The following is a 17,370-nucleotide window of genomic DNA, read 5'->3' on the forward strand; positions in this document are numbered from 1 at the left end:
TTCTTTCCTATTACTCGCTCTGGGATTTGTTTGGTGTTGTTCCTCTAGTTCTTGTAGCTGCAGAGTTAGATGTTTTATTAGAGATTCTTCTATCCTTTATAGGTAAGCCTGTATTGCTATGAACTTTCCTCTCAGGACTGCTTTCGCTGTATCCCAAAGGTTTCGGGTTGCTGTGTGTTCATTGTCATTAGTTTCCAGAAACTATTTGATTTCTTCCTTGATGTCATTGTTAACCCATTCATTATTTAATAGCATGTAATTAATTCATTCTCCATGAGTTTGAATGTTTTTCAGTTTTTTCCTTGAAGTTGATTTCTAGGTTTAAGCCATTGTGATCTGAGAAGATGCTTGATATAATTTCAATTTTCCTGAATTTGTTGAGGCTTGTTTTATGTCCTCCAATGTCCTTCATTATCATTTTCCCCATTTTGCACTTGTGTTCCTCTCTGTCTCCCTCTCTCTGTTTCTTCATCTTCTTAAAGCAGACCCTTTAGCATCTCTTGTAATTCTGGTTTGGTGGAGTTGTATTCTTTTAGCTTTCTTTTGTCTTGGAAACTCTTTATTTCACCTTCCATTTTGAATGAGAGCCTTGCTGGGTAGAGTATTCTTGGTTGTAGTCCTTTGTTTTTCATTGCTTTGAATATTTTTTTCCATTCCCTTCTGGCTTATAGCGTTTCTTCTGAGAAATCTGATGATAGCCTTATTGGAGCTCCCTTGTATGTTATTAGCTGTTTCTCTCTTGTTGCTCTTAGGATTCTCTCTTTGTCTTTGAATGTTGCCATTTTAATCATGATGTGTCTTGAAGTGGGCCTGTTGGTGTTCATCTTCATTGGGACCCTCTGTGATTCCTGGACTTGTGTGACTCTTTTTCTCATCCAGTTAGGGAAGTTTTCTGTCATTAGTTTCTCAAACATGTTTTCTATCCCTTGCTCCCCTTCTTCTCCTTCTGGAATTTCTATGATACGGATATTATTGCGTTTCATGTTGTCCTGCTGCTGTCTTAGAACCTCTTCATTTGTTTTCAGTTTTTTTTCATTTTGTTGCACTGTCTGGGAATTTTTTTCTACATTGTCCTCCAGCTCTCTGATCCCATCCTCTGCTTCCTCTAGGCTCCTTTTAATTCCTTCTACTGTGTTCTTCAATTCAGAAATTGTATTCTTCATTTACTCCTGGCTCTTATTGATAGTTTCTATGTCCTTTTTCATGCTGGTGTAATTCTCAGTAAGTTCCTTGTAGTTTCCCTGGAGTTCCTTGTAGTATCCCTGGAGTTCTTTGTAGTTTTCTTTGAGCTTGCTGATCTCATTGAGCTTCCCAATAATCCATCTTTTGTAATCCGTATCTGATACTTTGCTTTTCTGTATTTCATTTAGCATTCTTTCTGGGGATTCTACTATTCCTTTCAATGGGGGGTTGTTTTTCTGTCTCCCCACTTTTGTGACTCTTCTTGTTTGTTGCTGCTTCTTAGATTGACCTGCACTTCCTTTGTGGCATTGGATCATGTACCAGTCTGAGCCTAGGCAGCCTGTTGGAGACTATCAGAGATCTACTGCCTTTGTCTGTCTCCTTTAGTTGTTAATATATTCAAATCTGTGATCAGCCGTCAGGCTTAAGGACCTAGGGTGGGGCAGCTCAATTCCTGTGAGTGAGGCTTTTGCTTTCCCTCAGGCTGACGCCACTTGGAGGGCATGGTCTGCCTGCAGTATGGGGAATGAGTCAGCATTGGGATCCGATCGCCTGCTCCCCCAGTTCTCCCCTCAAAGTCACAGCCCCAAATTCTGCCCAAGCGTCTCTAGTCCTTTCTGCCTTCCATGTGCTTGAGCCCAGGGTAAGCGGGGACCAAAATATTTTTGTACATGATATGCTGAAGAGCTCTTGTTCTCCAGATGTTTCTCTCAGGCTAGCAAGAAGCCCTGTGTTTTTTCATTTTTCACAGCTGGATACTATTTTACTTTCCACTCTGTTGCTGTAGGCTGGGAAGCCCAGTTGGGAGTTTAGACCATGCCCTTCTCAGGGGGAACTCCCGGCTCCTGAGCTGTTTCTCAGTCCCTTCGGCTGCCACCTGTGGGAGCCCAGCCAGCCCTTCCGCATTTCCGCACTTCCTACTGGTCACGTGTGAGGAAGCGACATTTTCTGTTTCTCCATGGTTATAGGTCTTCTCTCCAGTTAGTATTCAGTTGGTTATTTCAGATGATATCGCCATAATTAACTTGTAAGTCCAGACTTGTCCTGGGGGGAGGTTAGTGTAGGTTTCACTCACACCTCTACCATCTTGTGTCTCCCCTCATGTGGTCTTATGTAGTAGGTTTCCTATAGGCCTGAGAAGCATAGCCTGTCTAGTTACCTGAGTGGGGTACTCTGGGTATACTGTCTTTGTGGGCTGTCTGCACTGTCCTGTTGTAATTGATCCCTGATTGCTGTAGGCATGTCTTTGGGAGGAGTAATCCTGGGCCAGTGAGCTTCAGTGCCTTACTGTGACTACAGCTGAGGCACTGCTGTGCAGGGGCTAACCTTATGGAGTTGGACTCACTTCAGTGGGGCTTTGGTGCTCCCCATGTCTGCTCCTTAAAAATGTTGTTCATGGAAGTAGTTGGGCTGTTATCTGGCATGGTCTGAAGGTGTTCACTCAGTGAATTGTCTGCATCTTCCTGGGAGTTTCAAGGGTAGGCATTGTCTGTGCCCTGTCTGGGGCCACCTGGTGTGAGCTACAGAGTGATCTGTAGATGGCTGCTACTTGTTCTGAGCTTGGAGGTTCCCAGGAAAGGCCAAGATACAAACTGAGGTTGGCTGATGCTAATGCTAGACCTATGACTACTTAACTAAAGTCATAGTGTATACACAGGCCAGATGCTGCTTGTTAGAGAGGTTTAAGGAAGGTCTGAAGTATGAACCAAGAGGCTATATATTTGGAAAAGCCACTGGAAATGGCTTGGGTGGGCCTGCAAGTTGGGTGGGGCAGGGTCTCAGAATCACTAGGGCAGGCCAAACAGTGTGAGCCAGGTCAATGGATTCTAAGGTAAGGTGCCCACCTGCCAGCTCTGTTGGGGAAGAGCTCAGCAAAGGAACAATGACCTCTTCCAGCATCTCTTTCTGCCCCTCAAGCCCTCATCCTAAAGCCAGACAATTTAGTTCTTCCCCTTATGCCCCTGGCACCTTTCAAGCTTCTGCCCCAGCACTGGAACTCAGTGGGAGTGAGTCCGAGTCAGTGCTCAGGCTGTCTAAGAGGTACTGGCTGGGAGTCCAGAAGCCCTTTCTCTCACTCAGTCACAATCCCTGCTGGATTTTAAAGCCAGAAGGTTTGGAGTCTTCTCTTCCTGGCCTTGGTGTTCTGGTGTGGGACTGGGATCTGTTAATCCTTAAAGCGACATCTGGGGTAGAGATATTCCTTCCAATTTTTATTCCCCACACTTGGGTGTGAGACCAGCCTGTTCTGCATCTCTGCCCCTTCTACCAGTCTCAATGTAGCTTCTTTTTGATATCCTTAGTTGTAGGACTTCTGTTCAGCTAGGTTTCAGATGATTCTCAAGGATGGCTTTTTAAAAATTTAGTTGTAATTTTGATATGGCTGTGAGAGGTTCCTAGTATCTCATTTACTTACATCACCAATTTAATGGTAACTGTGATTTTTACTTCACTATACTTACCTTTACTTTCCTAATTTTTTAAAGTAGAAGTGGAAATGTTTTATAAAAATAATGGGATGGTAATACCTATTGTCACTTTTGCGGTAAAAAAAACCAATCAATTGCACATGTCCAATATAGTTTAATATTAGTGCTTTATAATATTATTACAAGTACATCTAAGAATGGATACTAAAACTCTGTTCCCTTTGAGAACAAATGACAGTGACATGTATGTTGGCAGTTCTTCTAGTATATTAGTTGTGTGAACTTGGGTAAGTTATTTAAACTCTGTGCCTCAGTTTTTTGGAAATCAGGAATTAAATTGATCAGAGACCCCCTTCTGATGGTGAACTATATGATTTGGTGATTCTGTACACCTGCTTCCCAGTCTTATTTAGTTGTCTTTCATTGGGGGTTGTCTTATTGGTGTGCAGAAACCTCATGGGACTTTGTCTTTTTAGGGCCTAGAGTCCTAGATTAGAATTCAAATTGGTCTTAATTTATTTTACTTCTAAAAGAAAAGGCATGGGGAGTCTATGGCCTTAAAGCAAGAACTGGAAGGAGAATGTTTTGGTGAAAGGGAACAAGATCATCTATCTACATGCATCTAGTATCCTACCGCCAGTGAAGCATGTAAAGGGAGGTGGTGTCTGAGTTGAATGAACAAACATTGAACTGAATGAAGGCTAAAGACAGGAAGTTCTAATTTTTGTTTGTTATTTTGTCCCTATAAAGGAAAAATCTGTTTTTCTTGTCTATATACAACACTCACACTTCTGTCCATCAAATGTGTGGGTCTTTCCCATACCAAGTAATTCTGCAACATCGGCTGGATGTTTTACAATTTATTGCAGTTCTGACACTGTTTTCCTGGAGAGTGCATCAGATCCTACTGATTAAGGACTCAGTCCCACAAGACTGCCCCCTTCAGAGGCCAGTCCCAAGTTTAGGATATCACCTGTGCTCCCCCCTCCCCAAACTTTATTGAGGTATAATTGACAAATAAAATTGTAATATATTTAAAGTGTACAATGTGATTTTATAGACATATACATTGTGAAATGATTTTTCTCTTAGTTGAAAACTTTTGTTTTTTAGTTTTTAATTTAAAAATAATTTATTGTTCTTCAATTTCAGTTGTCCCAATTTCCCCCCCTGGCTCTCCCCTCCCCTGCCCCCAGTGCTCCGTGCCTTGCTCCCACAGTCAATCCCCACCCTATTGTTCATGTCCATGGGTCCTTTATACTTGTTCCTTGACAAGACCTTCTCCTTCTTTGCCCCATTATCCCCTTCCTCCCCTCCCCTTTTGTTGTGGTCAGTCTGTTCCTTGTTTCCACGCCTCTGGTTCTCTTTTGCTCATTTGTTTGTTTTGTTCATTCTTCTGATTAATTGTAAGTTGGAGGTTACCTTTCTCAGATTTGATTAATTTACTAGGGTGGTTTACAGAACTCAGGAAATACACTTCACTTACTAGATTACCAGATTATGTTAAAGGATATAACTCAGGAACCATCAGATGGAAGAGACGCATAGGGTGAGGTATGTGAGTAGGGACAGAGGTTCTGTACTCTCTGGGAAGGTCACCCTCCCTGCACCTTCAGGTGTTCACCAACCTGGAAGCTCTCTAAACCTGTCCTTTTGGGTTGTCATGGAGGCTTTATTATGTAGGCATTATTGATTAAATCATTGGCCATTGGTGATTAGGTCAATATTCATTTCCTCTCCCCTTCCCAGCGTTGGTGGAGGGGGTGCTGAAAGTTCTAACCCCTTAATTGTGTGGTTGGTTCACCTGGAAACCAGCCCCCATTTTTAGGGGGCTTTCCAAAAGTCACTTCATTAACATAAACTCAGGTGTATTTGAAATGAAGTCGTTGTGAATAATAAAAGACCTTTATGACTTTCATCATGTAGGAAGTTTTAAGGCTATAAGGATCTGTTTGCCAGAAACAAGGACCAAGACCAAATATATATTTCTTAGTATAAATCAAAATATCACAACGCCACCCCCTTTTCCCAAGGTTAGTGTGGCCTGGGAAATGACTTTTTCTTCTTCTAAGTATATTTTACTAAGAGGCCAATGATTTTAATTCTGCTATTTCTTGATTAATGTCCTATAGGGTTCAGAGAGGTACCTTGGAGACTGGAAACCTTTCTTGAGCATTTCTAATGTGTGGTTTTACATCCTGAACTTGATCCCTCTAGTCAGGGTTGCACACTGTGGCACAGGCCACCCTTTCTTCTGGCAGCTTTGCTATTATATTGCTCTGTATTTGCACTGTTTCTTGTGTCCCCTGGAGTGGGTGTCCAGATATGTACAGGACATTCCAAAGTCCAGATGTTTGACAGCATAGGGTATAGAGATATGTCACTTCCACCTAGGCTCCATGCTTTACAACACAGCCAGAGATTATATTAATCTACTTGGCAACCTTCCCACCCTCACATTAACTACTTACTTTGAGCATCCTTTGTGTCAGGCATTGTGCTTTGTTATACTGTGAGTCAACAGACATGCTCAATTTACAAAAACATGAAAATTCCAAATTCTTTTCATGGGAACTGTTGCTAACTTAGATTTTCTCCCCTGAAAAGTAGTTTTTGTTAGTTTAGATTTATGTTTGGATTTTTTAAAAAGTACTTATACAAATTTAGGACCTATTTTAATATCCATTTTAGTTGTGATATTTCAGATGCATGTGAAGAGCAGAAATTACAAATCTAATATGTGGGTTACATAAGTAATTAAAGAAAAATATAGTGTGAGGGAAATTTAATGAAGACATTGATATAATTGTAGATGTGACGTTGTAGTCTCTGTTAGTGCCCTTATTTCATAAGGACAGTGCTGCCATTCCTTGAGGCAGTGGGAACCCCCAGGGAAATGGCACACACATCTTAACTGTGGCTTCAAATTTGTTTTTTGATGAACAGGTGGTAGTCATGATAATTATGACAATAACAAATATAATATTATTAGGTGACATTTTATGATATATGTACCATGGCTCAGATACTGTATTAAGCACTTCATGTATAAGCATCTGATTTAATCTTCACAACAGTCTTAAGAAGTATGTATTGAACCTATTCTATACATGAAACAATTTAGGCTTAAAGAGATAATACAACATAGCTTGTTGATGGCAAAGTTGGAATTTGCACCATTTTCTTAACTTGTATATATGATCTTCTTAAAGTATCTTTTTCAGAATGTAGTAACAAGTTCATTATCAACTCTTTAAAGAACAACACTACCACAATAATTTGATCTTAACCACACTCTTTTTTTCTATTTCGTATGTCAGTACCAGGGAAACAAAAGTTATTTTGCATGAGAAAAAGTTTTTATGTGTGGATTTATGGGCATTTTCACCATTTGGAATGTCTTCATCATTTGGAGCATTTTTACTGTTCACTTGTTCCAGCATACACAGTGCTCTGCCCCTCGCTGACTTGGTGCTGGGGTGGGGTGTGAGCATGCCAAGGGGCTTCTGGACACTTTCTTGGTGTCAGCTCATTTTCTTTAATCTGAAGTAGAGGGTTCATTTCATTGTAAGTTAAGTCCTTTCCCTCCACTTCCTTCTCCTTTTCCTCTCTTCATTCCTTTCTTTCAAGTTCTTTTCTTTAGACTGAATAGAGGTTTTGCAACTTTCAAAACACCAATTTTATATATTTTTATGGCAGTTGATAATCAAGTCATGTCTAGTTTTGCAGTGTATTTCATTCTGTGGTCTTATAGAGCCACACACCACCACAGCCACCTCTCAGCAGTCCTCCTGATTAATGACACCTGGTGAATTTCCAACCCCAAAATGATCTTGGGGACTTCCAGATGATAAGGATAATGCATCTTTATTGGGGAAGAAGTGCTGAGGTACTTCCAGTTTTTGCAAGTTGCTTGACTTCCTGAAATGACAATGACTTGTAAACAAGAAGCTGTAGACCCATATTTGTCAAGAGGTGACATGAACAATGCTACCTAGGCATTTTCTTTGTTACAGAGAAGCTGGAGGGCCTGGCATAATGCAAGACCAAGACAGGAGGATACATTAAGGAGGACACTTTGCCCTCTTTGTCCCATCCATGTCATGGAGCACATGATGATTTTGCTTACTGAGGAACATGCTTCCCTCTCATGCTGAACCTGTCTGCTCCATAATTCCCAGACATGATTAATCATTCTGCATGCTTCTGGAAGGGGAAACTGGAGTGGGACTGGGGCAGGCACTGGGACCTGATTGCATGGAACACAGAGCCAGCCATGTAGCACACAATTTCTCATGGCATCAGGGCCAACTCAAACCTGACAGCGTCTTGCCCCTGCTCGCCAGTTGAACTTTAGGGTAGTGGTCCCACACATACTAGGCAAGAGTACATGGAGTGAGATGGCCCCAGGGACCTCCACATGCTTACAGAGTAAAATGTGTGTCCCCCAGAAGCTGATTGTCTGTGAGGTGAACTATGATTCTCAGGTGCTAAGGATCATGTGGTGTGGCAATTGAAGGATGGATTGAGTCCTTGACCTTTGGAGTTCAGACAATGATTCAGCAATAAAATAAAATGACTATTTATTAATGACAATTTAAGACCAGGACTATTGGCCTCTGCCCTTTCACATGTCCCATAAATTTAACATGGTCTGGCATACTATGGAACAGAATGATAAATAAAGCACATGGTGGTATGGATTTTTAAGATTTTCTTCTGATTATTTTTCCTTTGAGAGTGTTTTGGATAACCTAAGGATAAGTGTGAGAGAGAAAAGAACTCAACGGACTTTTCTTACACTTGCTTTAAAGTACATATTATTATTGTGCATTCCTGCTTGATGTCACCTGCTTAACTTGGGATGCTATAATGAGTTTAATATGAATGTAATTCTACAGATTCTCTAATTTTTATTTTTTATTAGAGACATACAAATAATCTACTGGCTGGTTTGGCTCAGTGGATTGAGCGTCGGCCTGCGAGCTAAGTGTCGCTGGTTCGATCTTCCAGTCAGGGCACATCAGAGAAGGAAAACTCTGACTCCAAAAAACCTCCGCTGCCTTGCAGCATACCTCTTCAGGGGAAAGGCTAAGGGAGTAAACCCCGACAGAAAATCCAGAGCCGGAGTCCCTAAGGCGGTTTGACGTTGTAGTCAACACCGGCAACTCCTGCGGCGCACCTGAAGCCAAGCTGTATTGACTCCGTCTTTCCCTTGGACCCTTCAGCTGCGAAGAGAGGGGGGGTCTGCTGCATGGGCAACAGCAGACCCTCCATATCACCCTGCCCAGGCTCTGTAGCTTCAGCTTCACTGGAGAGGACACTCCAGCGTCATCGCAAGATGTCGACTCAACACGGGAGGAGACAGATATCGGTTATAAGCTCATCCGATTGGCGAAGGAAACGAGCGCCAGGGGTCTCCTCTGACGGTGGGAGAGGTCATCGCACCTCACTGGACAGCTACCGCCCGCCTCAAGCTGGGCAGCCCCCAGCCAATTAGGTGCCGTCTCACCATGGCTCGCCTGCCCCACTGGGTGCGTGGGGATCAGAGAGGCGTCTCTCGAAAAGTGGGCCACAAAACACTCTCATCAGGCAATTCCAAGCAAACAACAAGAAAGAAGCTTCCAGCTCTTCGCCTCGCTAGCTGGAACATCAGGACCATGTGTCCTGGACTTACTGCAGACCTTCCGTGGATCAATGGTGCCAGGAAAACCGCCGTCATCGACAGGGTACTGGCACGACTAAACATCGACATTGCGGCTCTACAGGAGACCCGGTTGGCTGACAACGGAACTATCAGAGAAAATAACTACACCTTCTACTGGCAAGGGAAGTCTCCGGACCAACCAAGACAGCACGGTGTTGGGTTCGCTGTGAAGAACATGCTTGTTAACTCCATAGAGCCACCCACAGGAGGCACAGAGAGATTACTTACCCTCCGATTGTCAACAACTTTCGGCCCAGTCAGCATTCTTAGCGCGTACGCCCCAACCCTCTGCGCCACCACTGAAGAGAAAGAACAGTTCTACCATGCACTGGACGAAGCATTATCCAAGATCCCCAGAAGTAACGCTCTTTATCTCCTTGGAGACTTCAACGCAAGAGTAGGAGCCGACCACATGGCCTGGCCCACCTGCCTCGGAAACTTTGGGAGAGGAAAGATCAATGAGAATGGTCAGCGACTGCTTGAGCTTTCGTGTCACCACGGCCTGTGCGTGACAAACACATTCTTCAAGTGCAAAGAGATCCACCAGGTGTCATGGAGGCACCCCCGCTCCCGCCACTGGCACCAGCTTGACCTCATCATCACCAGAAGAACGGATATTGGCAGCACCCTCCTCACCCGCAGCTACCACAGTGCAGACTGCGACACAGACCATGCCCTCGTGGTAAGCAAGGTACGCATAACGCCAAAGAGGTTGCACCACTCCAAGATGAAGCGTCGCCCACGCATCAACACCAGTTGTGCCAGCAACCCAGTTAAGACCCAGCAATTCATCAACAGGATGGAAGATGCACTCGGCGAGGGAATGGCGGCAGATGACATTATCGAATCCAATTGGCCACATCTCCGCGACGCCATATACAACTCCGCCATTATTGCTTACGGGAAGAAAGAGCGGAAGAACGCTGACTGGTACGAGGCTCACTGGGAAGAAATGGAACCCGTGATCGAGGCTAAGAGGAAGGCCCTACTGGCTTACAAGGCCACGCCCACTCCCAGTACACTTCAAGCTCTACGGGCTGCCAGGAACAAAGTCCAGAAGACCGCCCGCCACTGTGCCAACACCTATTGGCTAAACCTGTGCAGAAGCATCCAGGAAACCGCTGATATAGGCAACGCACGAGGAATGTATGAGGGTATCAAGAAGGCAACAGGCCCAATCCACTCCAAGATCGCCCCCCTTAAGTCCAAGACAGGTGAGGTCATCACTGACCAGGAACAGCAAATGCGGCGGTGGACCGAGCACTACCTCGAGCTGTACGCAACGAGGAACACCGTAACAGACACTGCTCTTAACGCCATCCCAGACCTACCAGTCATGGAGGAGCTAGACACCCCACCTACTGTGGAAGAGCTCGGCAAAGCCATCGACCGCCTCGCTTGCGGGAAAGCACCAGGAAGCGACGGAATCCCTCCAGAAATCCTAAAGAGCGGGAAACCAGTCCTGCTACAGCCGCTCCACCATCTACTCTGTCTCTGCTGGAAGGAGGGTTACATCCCCCAGGATATGAGAGACGCCAACATTATCACCATGTACAAGAACAAAGGAGACCGCAGCGACTGCAACAACTACCGGGGCATCTCTCTCCTCAGCGTCGTCGGCAAAGTATTCGCCTGGGTCGCTCTTGCCCGCCTGCAGACCCTTGCTTCCCGCGACTACCCAGAGTCCCAGTGTGGCTTCAGAGCTGGCCGATCAACAGTGGACATGATCTTCTCCCTACGCCAGCTGCAGGAGAAGTGTCACGAGCAGCATAAACCACTCTACCTCGCCTTTATCGACCTCACGAAGGCGTTTGATCTGGTCAGTCGAAGCGGACTCTTCAGCTTGCTACGGAAGATTGGCTGTCCACCACATCTGCTTGCTGTGGTCATGTCCTTTCACGACAACATGCACAGCACGGTGTCCTACAACGGCGCAACCTCTGAGGCCTTCCCAGTCAGCAGCGGAGTAAAGCAGGGCTGCGTCCTCGCGCCTACGCTGTTCGGAATCTTCTTCTCCATGCTCCTCCAGTACGCCTTTAAGGACTGCATCGAGGGTGTCTTCATTCACACCAGATCCGATGGCAAGCTCTACAACCTGGCCCGTCTACGAGCCAAGACCAAAGTCAAAGAGGTGCTCATCTGTGAGATTCTCTTCGCCGACGATGCAGCCTTGACATCACACTCCGAAGAGGGACTCCAGCAGTTAGTCACTTGCCTTTCCCACGCATGCAAGGAGTTTGGACTAGCCATCAGCCTGACAAAGACGAACGTTATGGCTCAAGGCACAGGGACTCCCCCATGCATCACCATCGACGGATACACCCTGGAGGTTGTCAACGATTTCACTTATCTCGGGTCCACCATCTCGAGCTCTCTGTCAGTCGACTTGGAGGTCAATCGGAGAATCGCCAGGGCAGCCACAGTTATGGCCAAACTGAACCGGCGAGCGTGGAACAATTCCAGCCTCACTGAGAAAACCAGACTGCGCATCTACCAAGCCTGCGTACTCAGCACTCTCCTCTATGGCAGCGAGACGTGGACCACCTACGCAAGGCACGAAAGGAAACTCAACAGCTTCCACATGAGGTGCCTGCGACGCGTCCTGCATGTCGCCTGGCAGGATAAGGTCCCCAACACCGAGGTGCTGAAGCGAGCCAACATGAGCAGTTTGCATGCAGTTCTTAGTGAGAGACGCCTCAGGTGGCTCGGCCACGTCAAAAGAATGGATGCAGGCCGTATTCCCAAAGACCTCCTCTACGGCGAGCTAGCAGAAGGCCAGAGGATGACAGGGCGCCCAAAACTGCGGTTCAAAGACATCTGCAAAAAGGACATGACACAATGCTCCATCAATCTCAACACATGGGAAGTTCAAGCAGACGACCGCCTAGCCTGGAGGCTTGCGGTCAGGCAAGGTACGTCACGCGCAGAGGTTGCGCGCAACGAGGAGGCAGTCCAGAAAAGATCGAGGCGGAAGCAGCGTCAACAGCAGCAACAACAGCCATCTGCCTTCACCTGTAACAAGTGCGGCAGGGGTTGTCACTCCCGAGTCGGACTGCACAGCCATTCTCGGTGGTGCAGATAGACTCTCAAGAAGCTACACCATCGTCTCTCGAGACGGACGGCTGCCGCCGCCGCCGCCGACGACGACAGAGCTGTAGCATCCAGACCCTATATCCAGAAATCATCAAAATACCTGCCTATTTTAAGAGATTATTTTTTAGTTTCTGTTTTGTTTTTTAGTAAATTATCAAATATCTTCTAAACATTCCAATAAAATACTATTAGCTATAGAGAGGGATTAATATACATGAGTTATGTACTTCTCACTAAGCAAAAGTTCTCCATGTTGGCTGCCTGTCAGAATCATTCTACGGATCTCTAGAAACTCCCATTGCCCAGTCTTCACCTCAGTCTCCTGAGAGCAGTGGCCTGCACTGGAGCTCAGGCATCGGTAGTATTGAAAGATGCCCAGGTGATTCCAGTATGCAGATACAGTAAGATTCTCTTATGTAGGGTTCTCAGTTTGTTTGAATGATCACAATAACCTAGGTATTATAGGACTATCACCTAATGTATACTGGGGTTTTGGATAGCAAAATGTGGTAGAGATGGCCTTGCAGGTGAGTGAGGTTGAGTTGGAAGACTGGCTCTGTCAACACTAGTTATCCTAACTTGGAAAGACATTTTACTCTGATCTGAAATTTTATTCCAGCTTTAGCATGAATCTTCAACACTTAATTTATAGCAATTTTCTAGTATATTCTATATCATATCAAGTAGTCAATAGATTCAAAATTTCAATCTAGTAGTTTTGATTCAAGGGGCCATGTGATGAAGAAACCTTTAGTTTGCTATTCAGCTAATAACTCATGATTGAGAAGATTTAGATTTTAGGAATTTGAAATACAATGGGTTGATTTTGATATTCCCGTTATCTAAGAAGAGATTTCTGAGCAAATCAGTAGCATAAGCCTTGTATAATGTGTCCTGAATGTGGTAAGTTTGTCTACAAAATACAAGCCATTTTGAGAACTTCGTTAAATTAATGTTCATCTTCATTGCAAATGAGCCTTATACATTTATTAAAGCAGGTTTGGAAACCGACAGGCAACAATGGGGAGAGCCTGAGATGAGAGGCAGAGAATTTAGAGTCTCATCTGGATTTTGCCACTTATTCTCAGTTTAGTTATGGGTAATTACCTAATCTCTGTGTCTTAATATCCTCATCTATAAAATGGAAATAATAATAACTACCCTAATTATTTCACAGGGTTCTTATGAGGTTCAGATTAGATCATTCATTTATTCAAAAAATATGTGATAGACCAAGTGCCTGTTACTTGCCAGGCAGAAATGTAGATGTGAAGGATATAAAGAAGGAATATTAGTCTTCAGAAGGAGTTAGCAAATATATTATTAACTGCTCACATTTTAAAAATTTCATATTGTAAGTCCTATGAACAGGGCTTGCTCTTTCATCTTCATGTTTCCATGTCTCATTACCAGGCACATAATAAAGAAGGGGTTAAACTATTGGTTATATGAATGAACAAATCTCATAATTCATTTTCTTGAAAATATTTTGTTACTCTAGACTGGGTCTCTCTTGAACAAGTTGAAATTAGTAAAGTGTGAATATGGTTACATTTCCCCACTGGTTTAAACTGCCATATGAACTTGAACATTGTAGTCTAATCTGAGGTCCTCTCAAATCACAGCAGTAGTTGGAGTTTTATTCAATTTAAGTTAGTATTCCTTTTTTTTTCAATCAACATTTCAACTTCAGGAGTATCTGTTTTTGGAGTAACATTCTTTTTATATTTGGGATTAATTTGAACTCCAGTATTTGTTTTTGAAAGGAAGATAAACTCTTTACTTGACATCCTTTTTCCATTAAATTTAGAAAAAGTTATTTCAGGCCCTGGCTGAGTAGATCCATTGGTTAGCATGTCATCCTGATATGCCATGGTTGGGTGTTCAGTCCCTGGTCAGAGTACATACAAGAGTCAACCAGTGGATGCATAAATAAGTGGAACAACAAATCGATCTCCCTCTCTTTTACTTCACCTCTCTTTCCCTCTCCTTTCCTCTTTAAAATCAATAAATTTTTTAAAAATAAAGGCACTTTATAAATGTGATTTCAAACAGCTTGATTTTAATCTTTCTACTTTATGGGATGAGAGAGTTTGGTGTCAGAACACTCCTACCACATAGCCTGGATAACACTCAGCACACAGATTTTTTAACCTGGACAGTACCGCCAGTAACAAACTTGTGTTTGTGCATTTGGGCTGTGTTCACATGTTATTCTAAACTAGGACAGGGATTGTAGTTGGTGTCTTTTTCTATACTCTTTTAGGGAATGTGAACAAATGGAGAATTGCAATTGTTTTTTATACTGGGTCACAGAAATAAATACTTTTGAGGATTTATGTTCTGTCTCTTTACAAGAGGTTATTCTCTTTGCAGCTCCCTGTGTCTTTGGTATAGTTGGAGGAGGTCTTGGTGTGATGGATGCCAGTCTTTTATTTGAATAACATAATTTTAAAGTCAAAAGAACCTTGGAATTGATCCAGGCCTACCGCCCATATTCTAGATGGATAAAAATGAAGAGGAATGAAGAGGCTGTGATAGTCAGTATCATTGGGGGTGGAGGGTGGGGTCCTGGGATGCTTTGCCTGAGTTTCTGTTCTACTGGCTGTCCATTGAGTTGGGACTATGGGAATCCTGCCAGCTTCTGTGGGTACTGCTAGGAAAAAACTCAGATAGTCAATGTAAGATAGACATAGATGTTTATGTGCCCACATATATGTAATTGTGTAATTTCCTTTATTCTTAATTGTTTAAATTGATAGTGATGTGTTAAGTTTACAAATTTATTTTGAAGTCTTATAAAAGTAAATTCCATTTTCAAATATTTATTTGTATAGAGTTCAGGGAACCCATGTTCAATGTGGCCTACAGGGATTTGGGTTGGGCTCCATCCTATTCTTTAAGTCATTCACATGGCCCTTGGCATAGATGCTTAGGTAGCAGAGAGCACATACTATTTTCCCACAACTTAGATTATAAAGTTAGTATGACCCTTGCCTGGTATTGAACCTGGTTTTCCTTAGGCCAGAGATGAACACCAGAGAGGTTAAATATTTAGCTCAGAGCTTCATAACATGTAGTGACAAGTTGGCAATAAAATGTATGCACCTTCTTTTATAAAGCCTAAGCTCCCAAGTTCTGTTTTAGACCCAGCCACTGCTGCATAGACGCCACATCCTTGGAGTCATGGGAAAACATCATGGATTTTTTCAAGGAAAAAAGAGCCCATAACTCTGACTTTTGCTAGCGGGCCATGGAAAGAAATCACCAGTGTTACTCATTTTGTGGGTTACAGATGTGGACTGAGTAATATATGGCAAGCCCCAGAGTGTACCCCTGGGGCACTATCCTGTGCATTTTGTAGAAGGAAGGTTTTTACCAAGAGAGCCCTTCTCTGAGTTCAGTTTCCTGCGATCTCCAGATAGACTGAATTCCCAAACTGTTATGGAACACAAATAGGAAAGAAAAAAATATATCAAGGGTATCAAACTTACATTGACTACTTCATGCTTTTCACTGTACTTTTTCAGAGTGCAAATTCACCTGCACCAGTGGTAAATGCTTGTATCTTGGTTCACTGGTCTGTAACCAACAGAACGACTGTGGGGACAACAGTGATGAAGAAAACTGTCTCCTGGTGACTGAACATCCACCTCCGGGCATCTTCAACTGTAAGTGCCTTCTACTCACCTTGGCATCATTAAGTGTGATTGTTTTTGAAGTGGTTATGTGGTAGGGTCATGTGGAAATCGGAAAGATGTTAGTCTGTGTGGTTTTTTTGTTTGTTTGTTTTTGGTTTTTTTTTTTTTTAGTAGAAGAGATTTGTGCTTTCACAAATGAATTTTTTTTTGTCGTTTTAGGATAGAAAGATCATGTTTCTAAAAGTGGGAAATGTATTCTATTTTTAGAGATGGACCGTGGTACTATGGTTTTGGAATAAATAGGTTTTTGCCACTTATCTTAGAAGCACTGACTGGGTTCCAAGAAATAATATATCAATTTAGTATTCTTCCTATCAGTTTTGTATAATTTTTAAGAGTAATTTAAAACAATTTTAAATAAATAATCTTAAGCAAAGAAAGTTATGTGGAGAGTCCATAATTAATCATGTAATTAAAATAGTAAAATAGAAAAATTTACACTGGACTTTTAAAAAAAGGTTCTGATTGTGTATTTCTCTATTCAATACTGTATGGAAAACAACTTAAGTGAGGTGTTTACATATGTGAATCCCAAGATTGAGGCTTTGAGCAATTCTTGAACTTGAAAAGGTGAAATTAGAGTTTGAAGTTCATTGATTTTTGATCTTATGATTTTTATGAAGAGGAAAAAAAAGAGAAGGCAGCTTTGAAACACTGCTGAACTTCCCTTAGAAGAAATGGCTTGTTTTCTTGGGCTAAGTGAAGTGGGTTGAGGATGAGAGAATGTTTTTGCGGTAGCTTGTCCTGGAGAGATGTTTATAGCACTGACACTGTCCCTGGGGTCTGGGGTCTTCTTACTGAGATCATGAAACATTCAGTTATCTCTCCAGTTTTACTGGCATTATTTTGAGTAGTTATATTTGTTTTTATTAACAGCTTTAAAATTTTTGTTATGAAAAGCACACTACATAAATATTGATACTGTAATGTAAAATGGGAAGATTTTTTAAAGTGTATTTTTATTGATTATGTTGTTACAGTATTTCCAATTTTTTCCCCTTTGCTCCCCTCTGCCCAGTACCCTCCTTCCCTCCAGCAATCCCACCCCCTTTAATTCATGTCCATGGGTCGTGCATATAAGTTCTTTGGCATCACCCTTTCCTATGTTATTCTAAACTTCCCCCTGTCTATTTTGTACCAACCAATTATGTTTCAAATCCCTGCACCATTTCCCAATTCTTCCACCTCCCCCCTCCCAGCCGATAACTCCCCAAATGATCCCATACCTATGACTGTGTTCCTATTCTGGTTTGCTTAGTTA

At 42.9% G+C, this 17,370-nt stretch overlaps 1 protein-coding gene across 7 annotated transcripts in view; it reads left to right on the plus strand.

The window, feature by feature from the left end:
- Window positions 1-17,370, plus strand: part of LDLRAD4 (low density lipoprotein receptor class A domain containing 4) — a 564,232-nt gene that overhangs the window by 247,708 nt on the left and 299,154 nt on the right. For all 7 annotated transcript variants that reach the window (XM_090285860.1, XM_090285864.1, XM_090285861.1 and 4 more), the window contains one exon: window positions 15,939-16,079. In XM_090285860.1, the coding sequence (XP_090141986.1) occupies window positions 15,939-16,079 (141 nt within the window). The remainder of the gene's footprint in view (window positions 1-15,938; window positions 16,080-17,370) is intronic.

Source organism: Furipterus horrens, unplaced genomic scaffold (genome assembly GCF_987537825.1).
Source record: "Furipterus horrens unplaced genomic scaffold, mFurHor1.1.pri manual_scaffold_8, whole genome shotgun sequence".
In the NCBI taxonomy this organism is placed as follows: domain Eukaryota; kingdom Metazoa; phylum Chordata; class Mammalia; order Chiroptera; family Furipteridae; genus Furipterus; species Furipterus horrens.